Source organism: Coenobita brevimanus, chromosome 26 (assembly GCF_032717465.1).
Source record: "Coenobita brevimanus isolate Jiangsu-jjx chromosome 26, ASM3271746v2, whole genome shotgun sequence".
In the NCBI taxonomy this organism is placed as follows: Eukaryota; Metazoa; Arthropoda; class Malacostraca; order Decapoda; family Coenobitidae; genus Coenobita; species Coenobita brevimanus.
Window position 1 is genome coordinate 8,261,255 of NC_136979.1, and position 14,965 is coordinate 8,276,219.

The 14,965-nt window shown below is 41.7% G+C and overlaps 1 protein-coding gene across 1 annotated transcript in view; it reads left to right on the plus strand.

Annotated features, from left to right (window-relative positions):
• The window catches only part of Cog1 (conserved oligomeric Golgi complex subunit 1), a 236,970-nt gene that overhangs the window by 155,268 nt on the left and 66,737 nt on the right, over positions 1–14,965 (plus strand). Inside the window, exon 11 of the mRNA XM_080268130.1 lies at positions 9,914–10,021. Coding sequence (XP_080124256.1) covers positions 9,914–10,021 — 108 coding nt within the window. The remainder of the gene's footprint in view (positions 1–9,913; positions 10,022–14,965) is intronic.

Below are 14,965 nucleotides of genomic sequence, written 5' to 3' on the forward strand. Positions count from 1 at the left end.
GGATATTGGGCCCCAGCCTCCTGGACTTGTACTTATGGACCCTAACTCAGAAAAACACCTATACAACTCCTTCTGGACATGCATTGCACCTATTTAAGACCCATATCACACCAATAAGGAACATAAAAGACTGAAATAAATGCAAAAGAACCATAAAATGAGGTTTTAGAGGTTTATACAATATTAAACATTCTGGGTACTTACAAGTCCCTGGCTCCTGGGCTTGTTTGAACCGCCATTTTGCAGTCCACAGTTAATCCTCTGCACTCTAAATTCTAATTTCTTAACACTGCACAACACTGTAAATTGCTGTGTGTTCTAGTGGTGAGGTATTGCAGTTTATTCACTGTTTATTCACAAAAAACAAGCACCTGTGGCTTGCACTGCTATGAACATCTGCTCTCGATCGGAGTTTGGCTGTGACTGTTGATGATGGCGGGGTAACAGAGTTGCCAGATCGCAATGGCCACATTACCAATCTCCTCAACTTTCATTACCAAATTTAACTTTTCATTACCAAATTCTTAAAGCTAGCATTTATTCTTCACTAATTATATGTACAAGTGGAAATACATGTAATCACTCTCCATATAATTAACACCATGTTGATTATTTTCACGCTATGTAGGGTAGCAGATTAATCAGAGAGAGCAAACAATCCACCATCTCCTTCCTGTATATCCTCATACATGTGAAAAATCCATTTGGTAATGCATTATTCTGATTCATTACCAAACAAATTTTTCGTTACCAAATTGGCCCACACTTGGTAATGAAAAATACCAAATGGCAACCCTGACAGGGGAGGGGGGAGGGGGAGGAAGGAAGGGGTGAAGGGACCATGATGTAACAGCTGTTCGGTGCCAGGTGGGAATTTCAAATTATGGGAGGGAAAAAAATCAGATTTTGTTTTAATTTTTTGCAGTTTTTGGCCCATTTTGGGAATATTGGATCCCAGGACGATTATGTCTGGTTAGTGGGGATGTTCGGATATTGGGCGTTCGGATATTAGAGAGATTACTATACATATCTATATATATATATATATATATATATAGATATATAGATATATATATATATTTTTAAATAACAGAACGGAGGAAGGAAAAACAAATGGGGAAAAAAAAATAATCCATACACCAGATTACTGGTGTCCTATGTTCATAAAATATCTGTAACAGTTAGACTTGAACAGTTGTAGGTTGAAATTTGGAGGAAAACAACTCTGGGGAAGTGAGTTCCAAAGAGATGCAGTTCGGGGAATGAAAGAATTCTGATAGGCAGAAGTTCTGCAATATGGTTGAGTGACATTCCAGTCATGAGCGCTACCAGATGCCCGTGTAGCACGAGGGAAGGCATGGAGAGGTGGCACCATGGACGCAACTTCGTCTGAGCATTTGCCCAAAAAATATCTGTAAAATAATGCAAGGGAGGCAACATTCCTTCTTACTTGCAGGGGAGGTAGTTTATATGTAATGGCAGGGTTGTTAATAATTCTAACAGCTATATATATATATATATATATATATATACAGTATATATATCCAAAGCCACTCTAACACTACAATTACACTTACAAGCACTTCTCACCCTACATACAATCTCTACCAGACAGCCTAAGCCAATTGGTAGAGATTCATTGGCTGTATCGTCCCCAATTCGGTCGAGATTGGCCGGTCCTGCAGTGGACACTCAAACGGCTGATGAGATGCTATGATATATATATATATATATATATTTATATGTAGATCGGTCGGGATAGGCTGGTCCTGCAGTGGACACTCAAACGGCTGATGATGATGATGATGATATATATATATATATATATATATATATATATATATATATATATATATTTATATATATATATATGTATGTATATCCACACACATCTTCACTTAACAATACAGTATCATCAGCAAGCAGCATAGGCAGTTTTCAGATATTGCCATCTCTCACTAAGGACACTGCAGCATTTACCCATTTTAGCTTGTACAGTTATCCCCCAGTTATCTGTCATCACATGAAATGGGAAAACGGGAATATCATAGGTGAGCAGTGTGTGAAGAATGATGAAAGAAAGATAGCGGTGAAAAGTTAGTCTGTTAAATACGTTTGGAGAGAGCATTATAACCAGTTGCTGAATGAGGTGTTTGACTGGGACAGTGAAGGTTTGTAGTAAGCGGATCCAGTGTTTGGCCCCAGGCCTTTGATTGACACTGCTACTGTGAGCAGGGCAATAGGCAGGATGCAGTTTTGGATGGTGGCAGGTGTGTCTTGGTTGAATGCTGAAATGCTGAAGGCCTCAGGAGATAAAGGAGTGGGGTTAGTTACTGGTTTGATAAATACAATTATATATGTTTTGTCCCAGATGACTGGCTGAAGAGTGTGATTGTAAATCTGTATAAAGGGAAGGATGATGCTTTGGAAAGAGGAAATTATAGAGACATAAAACTTTTGGACCAGATAATGAAGGTAGTGGTGAGAGGCCTAGAAGGTGTGATTAGGGAAAGAGTGAATTTTGATGAGATGCAGTTTGTGTGTATGCCAGGCAAAGGGACCACTTCCAACTTAAGAAAAATATATGGGAAAGAAAAGGGATCTGTACTTTGTTTTTGTTGATTAGAAGACCATTGATAGAGTCTCTAGGGAGGTGGTGAAGTGGGCAGTGAGGAAGCTTGGGAACGAGGAGTGCAATGAAAGGAAGAATATGGTATGTAAGTTGGCAGATCAGATAAAGTAGGAAAACAGGCTTATCACAGGTGAGCAGTGTGTGAAGAGTGATTAAGAAATAGGAGTGGTGGATGTTGAGGATATTAAAGACACTCGGAGAGAGCATTATAATCTGTTGCTGATTGAGTTCTTAACTGGAACCGTGAAGGTTTGGAGTCAGTGGATCCAGTGTTCAGTCCTTGGCCTCTGATTGGTGCTGCTACTGTGAGCTGGGCAGTAGGCAGGGTGGAGTTGGGGAAGGCAACAGGTGTGTCTGGGTTTACTACTGAAATGTTGAAGGCCTCAGGAGATACAGGAGTGGGTTTAATTACTGATATGATAAATTCTGTTATATATGAGAGTGTTGTCCCAGATGACTGGCTGAAGAGTGTGATTGTAAATGTGTATAAGGAGAAGGGTGATGGCCTGGAAAGAGATAATTATTAAGCATAAAACTGAACCAGATAATGAAGGTGATGGAGAGAAGCGTAGAAGGTGTGATAAAGGAAAGAATGAATATTGATGAGATGCAGTTTGGGTTTATGCCTGGCAGAGGTACCACTGATGCCATATTCATTGTCTGCTGAGTTCAGGAAAAATACATAGGAAAGAAAAGGGAGCTGTACTCTGTGTTTGTTGGTTTGGAGATTGCCTTTGACGGAGTCCCTAGGGAGGTGGTGAAGTGGGCAATGAGAAAGCTTTGGATCGAGGAGTGGCTGGTTGGAGTGGTTATGGCTATGAACAGACAGAGAAACAAGTATCTTCCCATTTCTGTCAGAAGAAAATTTACAACTAACAAAACACAACAAAAATCCTGTTTCAGAGAATGCCTGTCTCAGTTGGTTTGACTTTTCTGTCATCAGTTCGTCAAACTTAAGGAAGATAGTTGTGTCTTTGACTGTTCGTGGGTGCTCTCACCGAGGTGAGAGTGAAGGGAGATTTGAGTGACGAGTTTTTTGTGAATGTTGATGTGCATTGCATTGAAGGTCAGCCTTGAGCCCTGTAGTGTTTGTCATGTTGAGTAAAGCTCTGTCACATGATGTCAGAAATGGGGATCCATGGGTTATGTTGTACTGTATGCTGATGACTTTGTACTGATTGCAGAGAATGAAAGAGAGGCAGAGGAAGGTTTTAAGAAATGGAGAGACAGAATTGGGCACAAGGGTTTGAGAGTATATTTAGATAAAATGAAAGTGATAATATCTAGGGCTGGTGGCAGTACTGTACTGTCAAAGCAGAGGGATTGTGGCCATGTGTAGCTTGTTGCATAGGTGTAGAAAGTAACTCCACCTTGTGCAGTGTTTATGGTAAGTGGGTACATACGAGATGTGGTATTGAGGCAGATTGTGAAATACAGTAGACCCTAGTTATCCGTGGGGGTTAGGTTCCAGAGACCCCCGCGGAAGGCAAGTTCCGCGGATACTCAAATCATCATCAAAAAATGACATATTATTTCCACATAAGCTAAGCACATCCCAGAATGTGTGTTCTCTTCATAACCTTCATACAATGATGACGATTGCTGTATGACATTGATGATTGCTGTATAGATGACGATGATTGCTGTATGATGATGACGATGATTGTAGTGCAGTTCCTACAGTGCCAATGTGGTTAGGCGATGAGATGTGTGGCCTCACTGTAGGTAAGCTGTGAGTCTAGTTTGACCCTTTTGACAGAACGCCTGATAACACCTTACGCTTTCTCTCTTTGGCTTAGAAGGATTGCTTTTATCCTTTACTTGTTTCTTGGAAGCCAGTTTTCACTTACACAGTGAAGTACGGTAGAGTTGTAAACACGAAAAGGGCGATGATGACATAAGGAATGAACTAATTGGTGTTTACAATAAGACTGGCGAAGTGGCGGGAATGCCCGTGGATGTAGGTAGGCTAACTGTAGCTACAAAACAAGTGTGAGTTGCACGCCAATTTCAAATTAAGTAACAGTGTGTAAAACAGTATTAAAATAAGTTTGATCTGTGGAAACTTAAATATGCGGATGCAAATTCTGAGGATAAGAAGGGTCTACTGTACTGTCATGTCGCAACTTGCAGGAAAATTACATTCCCAAGGCCTCGTGTAAAGCGAAAAATCACCCATAACCAAAGCACCCCACGTAACACCCCCTAAATTGTTCCTAACTTAAAGAAAATAATAATAATAGAACAGTAGAATACAGTACACTTTATTCACAAAACTTTTTTTTTTTTTTTTTTTTTTTTTTAAGTAAAGGAGCTGAAGCTTGTTTAGCATTAGGCATTGAATATGGTGACAGTAAAAGAAAAGCTACAACTGCCACCAGATGAAACTCCAGAAGAGGCTGTTTATAAATGTTACATACAGCAGTGATTGTGTGGGGTGATATGTGAGTACAGTATTGTTATATTACCAATTGCAGAGGGGTTAGCGAACTCTTCAGCACCTGGCCTAGCACTACCCAGTGCAAGGCATGGTTGCTGAACTCGATCACCAAACAGTGGACTACCAGCCATCTGTTGCCACCTGAGCTTAATTTTGTAATTTATCAAAACAATTTATCAAAACATTTCATTGCTAATGATTACCATACACCAATACTCCGTTATCCAGCGCATTGATAACCGGTGCTTTGCTGGACCAAACACAAGAAATAAGGGAACATTCCCACAATCCGAATAATCTGAATGTCCGTCTCCTCGCCAGTCCGACACCCTGCCTCTCCAGTCCAACACCTCACCTCTCCCTAAGTTTGAAACGAGGATCTCCCAGCCCTTCCATCCTCCCTCCATCCCGTCTCTTCCCTTCCACCCAGTCCCTCCACCATCCCCAACCACACTCAGCCAGGCATGTCTCCTTCTGTCCCCTTGCCTTCCCCCACTCCTGGTTGTCTCCCTCTCCATCCCCCCACCCTCCCCCACCTCTGCTTGTCTCCTGTGTGTGTGTGTGTGTGTGTGTGTGTGTGTGTGTGTGTGTGTGCATGTGTGTGTATGTGTGTGTTTTGCAAGTAAGAAGGAACTAAAGGCTAGGAGCCCGCAAACAATTCCCTCCAAGAAAAAAACAAAAACAATACAAAAGTGAGCTAAATTCAAGATCTGTTCATTTTGAGATGTCTGGACACACTGTGTTTGAAAGACTGGAGATCATAGGAAGTAGGAAATACAGATAGAGGGAGACAGTTCCAGAGTTGACTTGTTGCATACGTGAAGGACTGAGAGTAATGGTTAACTCTTGCATTAGAGAGTTGGACAGAAAAGGGATGAGAGTTTGTTGCTAAACGGTTGCTAGACAGTGCAGAGGAGCAGTGACCATGGAAGTAGCGATAGAAAAGAGATAAAGAGGCAACAGATCGGCGAAGAGACAGAGGTTGAAGGGAGCCAGTAAAAGGAAGAGAGCTGATGAGATGAAAAGCCTTTGACTCCACCCTATAGAGAAGAGCTGTATGTGGGGAGCCTTCCCACACATGAGAGTTGTACTCTACACAGGGGCGAATAAAACCCATGTATAAAGTCAACAACTGTGCAGGGGTAAAGAAGGTACGGAGTCTGCTTAGCACACCTAATCTCTTGGAAGCTGATTTTACAAGAGATGTAATATGATCTTTCCAAGATAAATCCTGAGAGAATGAAACCCCAAGCATGTTCAAGGATGATGCAGGCTTGAGTTGGATATTATTAAACATTAGTGGGTACTCCTGTGAAAGATTCTGTCAGGTTGATAGGTGCAAAAACTGAGTCTTTGATGTATTAAAAACAACAAGATTACATTTACCCCAGTCAGAGATTCAAACCAAGTCAGATATTAGGTGTGCCATAGCCTCATCCCTTGTTTGTTGAAGTAATTGCTGAGATGGACGTTGTGGGAACCGAATGGAAAGGTGAAGGGTGGAGTCATCAGCGTATGAGTGGATAGGGTTAGATGTACAGCTTAGAAGATCATTGATGAATAAAAGGAAGAGAGTGGGTGATAGGACAGAGCCCTGAGGAACACCACTGTTAATAGATCTAGGAGAAGAACAATGGCCATCCATGACAGCGGCAATAGAACGACCAGAAAGGAAGCTGTAGATGAAGGCACAGATAAAAGGATAGAAACTGAAAGAGGGCAGTTTGGAAATTAAAGATTTATGCCAGACTCGATCGAAAGCCTTTGATATGCCATGTGCGATGGCAAAGCTTTCGCCAAAGTCCCAAAAGAGGATGACCAGGAGTCTGAAAGGTAAGCAAGAAGATCGCCAGTGGAGCGTCCCTGACGGAACCAATACTAACAATCAGAAAGAAGTTTGTGATAGGAAAGATGCTTTAAAATGTTTCTGTTAAGAATAGACTTGAAAATTTTTGAGACACAGGATGTTAAAGGAGTTGAACGATAGTTAGAGGGTTGGGAATGGTCACCCTTCTTTGGGACTGGCTGAATGAGAGCAAACTTCCAACAAGAAGGAAAGGTACAAGTTGAAAGACAAAGGCAAAAGACTTTACCTAGGCAGGGTGTAAGCACAGAAGCACAGTTCTTGAGGACAACAGGAGGGACCCCATCAGGCCCATATGCCTTGTTAGTACTGAGGCTAGTGATGGCAGAAAATACATCAGCTGAAGAAATTTTAATGTCAGCCATGAGGAAGTCAGAGGGAGGAAGTGATGGAGGAAGAGCACCGTAATTGTCTAAGGTGGAGTTGGAGGAGAAAGTCTGAGCGAAGAGATCTGCTTTATCAGTAGAAGAAATAGCTACAGAGCCAGTGTGTGTGTGTATGAGTGAGTGAGTGACTGAGTGAGTGATAATGATGAGTAAGTGATAATTGTGAGTGAGTGAGGGAGTGGTGAGTGAGTGAGAGAGTGGCGAGTGCGTGAGTGAGAGAGAGTGGCGAGTGAGTGAGTGAGAGAGTGGCGAGTGCGTGAGTGAGAGAGAGTGGCGAGTGAGTGAGTGAGAGAGTGGCGAGTGCGTGAGTGAGAGAGAGTGGCGAGTGAGTGAGTAAGAGTGAGTAAGACTTGGAGGAGTGGGGGTAGCAGGTCTGTTTGTCTTTCTTACCTCCTTCCCTGTGCCCCCACCCTCACTTATCTCCCTCTCCGAGCCCTGCTTGTCTCCTTCCCACTCCCCGCGGCCTCCCCCGCCCCAGCTTGGCATACTGCCAGCAGCCTGCCTGGCTGTTTAGTGCCCTGAAGCATCTCAGCACTGCATGTACCACCACTGTACCCTCCTGCATGCAATGTTTGATATGCCATTTTTTAGCAGTAGTATTTTTTATGAGGATAATAACATTACCTATTTATTTCTGTGTAAGTCTCAGTTGATTAAGGTATATGAGACTTTGGGTTTGGGTCTGGAATGCATCTCTGGCTTTACTTCATTATATTCATTCATACATTCATCATCCAATCCTACGTTGTTCCATGAGGAGTGTAGGAGCCTGGGGCTAGGCAAGTTGGTCTTGACATTTAAGATGAGTGTGACCAGCTTCACTCATCCCTGAGTGGCATTATGTGAGCAATAAACCCCAACCACACCTCAGATATAAACCTTTGCAGGCTTAATCTGATTGGAGCACCGTAATTACCCACTAAACCACCAGGCGCCAAAATTTCTTCAGTATATTATGGGGAAAATTTCATTGAAATCCGATATACTCGCTGACTGAACACTGCCACTGGTACACAACACTGCAAGATATCGGGATATGGGTGTATGTATTGACAAATTTTGGTGTAAACAGATCCTAACCCACAGTAATTTTTGGTGCTATCATGAAAATAAAACGTAATTCATTAATTGCGGAGAAGTGTGTAACCAATACTGTCTTTGCCTGGTGGGTGAGACACTTGCGTGGTTACCATAACAACCCCCCCCACACCTCGCCACATGTTGCGACAGTGTGACAGTCCACCACAATAAACTGGATTTCATAATGCATAATCTTTTCATTCCATTATTAAACTCAAAGACATTTGCTATTCATGACTGCTGAGCAGTGCTTTACCATGAATATGTCGTAAAATAATTGATGGAGTGGTAAGTTCAGCTTTTAACATGTGTACAAAGATGAGTTATAAACTGCAGAGGTCAGCAAGCCAATCTGGCATGAGGCGAGTGCGTGTGTGGTTGGTTCCTTCACACGACCATATTACCATAATAATACAAACAAGTCCACTGTAGCATATTCCATCACAAAACTTTTTTTTTCTTCACAGTAGCTGATTTAAACAGAAAGATTGGCCTTAAAATAGTAGAATGTATATTGCTGTTTAGGCTATTTTCAAATCCTACATGAACTTTATTCACATACCAACCATCATTTATAATGTAGTTTCTTGCCTTGCCTTTACCTATATGTTACAAAATACAACACTCCCAACACTGAGAGGGCCCTCCCTCTGTGCTAAGGGATCATTGTATGTGGCTTGTGTTAGGAGTGTAATGCCACATGGTAGTGAGACATGGGCAGTAATGGAAGATGATGTTGGTAGGCTCAAACATAGAGAAATGACAGTGATTAGATGGATGTGTAGTGCATCGTGGAATGCGTGGCCTGGGGAGGGGGCTAGGATTGTGATTGCAGAGTTGAGAGGAAGGATGGGACTGGAATGTATTGGTTTTGTGATGAGAAGGGATCGATTGAGATGGTTTGGGCATGTTGAAAGGATGGAAGACAGCAATTGGGTGCAGAAGGTTAAAAGTGTGAATGTCGAGTGTAGAGTTGCGAGAGGCAGACCGAAAAAGACCTGGAACGAGGGATAGGGGACTGAATATGGTGGCTGCCAGAGATCGACCAGCATGGAGAGCTGCCATTAGGTTACCAAGGCCGACACATGGATCCGTTATAAACAATACGATACGACATGCACACAGATGGTGCCTGGCAGCCTCATTTGGATTATGTAACTCAAGTAGCTACTGACCTGCTTTTGGTTCTGCTCATATCCATCTGCGCATCTCAGTCTCACTTTTAACATCAAAATATTCTTGGGATAGGATAACCATCTGTATATGTTGCCGGTTTGAATAGAACCAGAGCTAATTCCAGTCAAACCTCATAACATTCATCTTAGAAGATGCATGGGGACTTCTCAGCATATGTATATATAATTTTTTTTTTTTTTGGGGGGGATGCATCCTACAGTATATGCTGTGAAATACAGTATACCCCCCATAAAGGGGTTGGGTATGGCATTATAAAAAAAATTGCATTTCCCAACAGGGCTTTGGTTTCATATGACAGCATCCTCTTTTCACAGGCCTGTATCAAAAGACACGTGGATACACTGGTCGGTTGCAGGGCATCTGCCGGGCATTAAATTCAAGGTTGGCTGCTTTACTGCAAGATGTGGCTTACTTCAGCCCAGGTATGTTATATTATGTCAGCACCATGTGTCTCACAACATTTTAGCTGTACAAAAATCACTTTGTGGTCCTGTCATGCTGCTCAGCACTTGCTCAGATAATAGCTATTTCTGGACTGCAGTCTGCTTTGCTTGAAACCAGCAGTTTGTGCTTCAGTGCTGGAGCAAGTGCTTTACAGCCCCATCTGGCTGTTCGGCTGTAAAGCTAATGGGAACAGTTAGAGGTCAAAACACCCCTTTAGAAAATTTCAGTTCACTTGAAATTGAAATGGGCCCATCTGTGACCCATCTGCAACTATTCTGCCAAGTTTCATCAGAATTCTTTTTCCATTTTCAGCTGTGACACACACACACACACACACACACACACACACACACACACACACACACACACACACACACACACACACACACACACACACACACACACACACACACACACACACGTTAACAGCGTCTGAGCTCCCTGTTGATCGTTGGGAAATAACACTTAATCAGTGGCAAAAAGGAGGCCTGCCTATTGTGATTACCGGTATGTGAATTGAGTGTGTGAGCGGTGGTCCTGTACGAATTTAGTATTAAAAAAAAAAAAAAAAAAAAAAAAAAAAGCCGGAAGCTTCAGTCAAATTCGAAAACAACATAGTGGCGTTTGTAATTTTCACATGGCTGCATCAGGGCAGAGGGAAGTAGTCCATTGTTTACGTTGAATGAAAGTGATTTCACGGGATTCTCCAATGAAGACTGGAGTAAAGGGAGTATTAAACTGAACTAAGCAAGAGTGGCAGTTGTGGAGAAAATGGCTGAGAGGAATGCCCAGGAATTAAAAAGGGTTGGACAGTATTTAGAGAGTAACCGGAATGGACCTTAGAACGGAAGAGGGAGATTAAAGTATTGAAAACAATCAGTGCTGAACAAGAGAGAGAGGTAGCACAGTTAAAAGTGAGCAGTGAATCAGCCACAAATGAAATAAAACCGCTCAAGAGGGAAAACAAGAGTCTGGAAGAGGAAAGGGACAAGATGAAAGGTAAACTTGACGAGATTGGATAAAAAACACTACACGATGAACACATCAAGGAAATCAAGGAAGAGCAAAAGGGATGGAAGAAAATTCAAGAGGAAGGAAGAATAAATCTAAAGGAGATTATAGAACAGTGGAGAAAGGAAAACCAGGGGGAGGTGGAGAAGGAAGTGGTTAAGATACTAAAAAGCAGAGAATCACTAGTCAGGGATGTAGCGGATGAAAAATGTGTGATAATTTCAGGATTAAAAGGAAAACCTATGTCAGTGATCAGGAAGGGAAAGAGAAGAACTGAGAAGGACTAAAGAGATAGTATTAGTAGTTATGGAGGGTGACAACGAAATACAAGAAGAGATTGAAGAGGTGTTTAGGCTGGGAAGATACAAGGAGGGAGGGGTGGGGGCCACTAAAAGTTAAGTTTCAGTCACAGATCATGGTAAGTGAGGTCATTAACAGAACATGGAAACTAGCCTGCAAGGAGAGGTTCAAGAATGTTTGGATAACGAGAGATGCAATTGAAGAAGAAGGAGCAAAAATAAAGGAACTAGTCAAGGAAGCTAAGGAAAAAAACGACCAGAGAACGGAGGAAGAGAAGATAGTGTTCTATTGGAGAGTTGTGGATCAGAAATTGAGGAAGTGGTGCCAATGGAGAGAGGGAGGGAGAAGAGTGGAATAAAAAACAACGCAAAGAGAGTGAAAGTAGCATATCCTAATATAGATGGCATAATCTTGGCTAGGCTAGAAATCAACAATTTCTTGAGGGTAAATGAGCCAGATATTATGTGCTTTGTAACGACCAAGTTAAGTGAGGATATTGACATCCAGATGGGAGATGGTAAATACGAACTATGGAGAAGAGATAGAAAAGAAAAAATGGGAGGAGGAGTGTTGATAGCAGTGAAGAACAGCATAAATATGGATAATATGGTACTGGGAGAAGATAGGGCAGAAGTGATAAATATGAAACTAGAATACAGAGGGAAAGGCAGGAGAGACATTGCAGTGGTATGTCCCTGCCTTAAGACGAGGGGATGGGTTGAGGATGAATACTACGAGATGTCAGTTATGGTTAGACACTTAAAGGAAGTGATTGAGCAAAGCAATAGTATAATCCTGGTGGGTGATTTTAATTGTAAAGAGGTGAACTGGGAGGACTGGGACTCAGGAGGTAGTGAAGATTTGTTGGGCAGTATAATGTTAAATATAGCAATGAATAATGTCATGACCCAGTGGGTCAAAGAAGAGACTAGATTTAGAGATGATGACACACCAGCAAGACTAGACTTACTGCCAACCAGAGAACCTGTCATAATTGAATCCCCAAAATGTCTGTGTCCTGTAGGAAAAAGTGATCATGTAGTGATTGAGTTCCAGATGATAGAAGTGAACGTGGTGCCAAGATGAGCTATACAGGCATGGAAGATACAGCTTTGGGAAAGCAAACACAACAGGATTGAGGAAATTTTCAAAGGAGCGGATTGAAGGGTATTCAGAGATACGAAAGATGCAGAAGGAGTGGGATATCTTTCTAGGCTTTTACAACTCAGATGTGGAAAAATGTGCATCAAGAGTAAGTGGGAGAGAGAACTAGAAAAAGGATTGGTTCAACAGAAGGTGTATGATAGCTAAAGGAGGAAGGGATGTGGCATGGAACAAATGGAGAAAGAGAGGTAATAATAGAACAAAGGAAGAATGCACAAGAACTAGAATATACAAGAATCTGTAGGGAGGAAGAAAGAAACTTTGAAAGAAGTATAATTGACAGATGTAAAGAAGAACCTAAATTGTTTTATAGGTTTGTTAATGCCAAATTGAAACACAAGGAAGGAATCAAGCTGAAAGTAGAAAGAAAGGTCTACAAAGATGCAGTAATACAAACTGAAATAATGAACAAAAGTTTCCAATCAGTTTTCACTAAAGAAAGTGATTCTGTGGAGGGGGAGGGAGCGACTAGAAATGTAGTTTTAAAAGATATAAAAGTAGAAGTGCAGGAAGTGTATAAATTACTAGAAACTCAAGATGTAAGGAAGGCCTCAGATCCTGCTGGGATCTCTAATTGGATACTTGAGGAATGCAGAGAACAACTGGCGGATAAGAGTCACAGTTTAATTGTGTTCTCTGGAAGAAGGGAAAGTGCCTCAGGAATGGAAGAGGGCCACTGTGGTGCCAATTTACAAAGGAGGAAGTAAGGAAGAACCCCTGAATTACAGACCAGTGTCCCTGACCAGCTTGGTTGCAGAATTGTGGGAGAGAATCTTGAAAGACAGATAGATAAAATATCTGGAGATGGACAATTTGGCATAAAATCAGTTTAGATTCAGAAATGGAAGGTCGTGTGTCTCTAATTTGTTGAGCTTCTACTCAAGATTGATAAACATGCCACAGAAGAGAGATGGTTGGCCTGATTCTGTTAGTGTGTACTTAGATCTGGAGAAAGCCTTTGACAAGGTATCCCATAAGCAAGTAATGTGGAAATTGGAGCACATAGGACTGAAGGGAAACCTATTGAAGTGGATGAGAGACTTCATGAGAGAGACACAGATGAGGACAGTATTAAAGGACAGGATGTCAGGGTGCAGGGAAGTAACAAGTGGAGTCCCGCAGTGCTGGTGCCTGTAATGTTCCTGATTTACATAAACGATATGATGCATGGAATGCACATTTATGTAAGTCTGTTTGCAGATGATGCAAAGATCATGAGGGGAGTAGAAGTTGAAGAGGATTGTAAAATGCTGCAGGAAGACCAGGACAGTATTTACAGTTGGAGCTGGGTATGGGAAATGAAATTTAGTCCCAAAAAATGCAAAATATTGGAAATGGGTAAAAGTACCAAGAGGCCATCTCTGAATTATTCAGTGGAAAAGGAACCAGTCACAAAAGCAAGAGAAGAGAAAGACCTGGGAGTGTTGGCCCAGGATAACATCACCCAAAAAACATTTAAACAAGATAGTCAGAGAGACATATAAGCTCTTGGCAAACATAAGAGTGGCATTTCATTACATGGATGAGGAGATGAAAAAATTGATAGGGGCTATGATCCGCCCCAGATTGGAATATATGGCAGTGGTGTGGTCCCCACATAAAAAGAAAAATATAAACAAGATTGAGAGAATGCAAAGAACAGCAGCCAAGATGGTCCCTAGCCTGGCAGATCTATCATACGAGGAAAGACTATACAAGCCGTGTCTGCCTTCCTTGAAAGGAGAAGAAAGGGGGGGCGACATGATTGCGGTGTTCAGGGCCTTGGTGGGAGTAGACAAAATTGACAGACGATCTGTTTGTATGGGATGGGGGAGCAACAAGAAGACATGGAAAGAAATTGAAAAAGGCAAGTTGCTTGAAGGATATCAAGAAATACAGTTTTCCATATAGATGCATTGATTTGTGGAATACCCCGGACAAAGAGATCATCCAGTCCAAAAGCTTAAAAGAGTTTAAAGCGAAGTTTGAAAGGTTGAGACACAGAGACGGGACCCTACGAGTGTAGCACATTTCCTGTACATCACTAGGTAAATACTTGCATGCATGCATGCACTCTCTCTCTCTCTCTCTCTCTCTCTCTCTCTCACACACACACACACACATACACACACACACACACACGATTTTAATTTAAAGGATATTTGAAAGCCCGTTTTCATTTAGCAAACTTTACATCTTGGACAGTCATTTACACACACACACACACACACACAAGAGTAAGAGGGAAAGAAAACAGGAAAAAGGAGTGGTTTAATAGAAGGTGTATGATAGCAAAAAAAGAGAGAGATAAGGCATGGAACAATTGGAGAAAGAGAGGCAACAACAGAAAAAAGGAAGAATATAAAAGAATTAGAAATGAATACACAAGAATATGTAGTGAATAAGAAAGGAATTTTGAAAAAGGTATAATAGACAAATTCAAGGATGAACCCAAACTGTTTTATAGA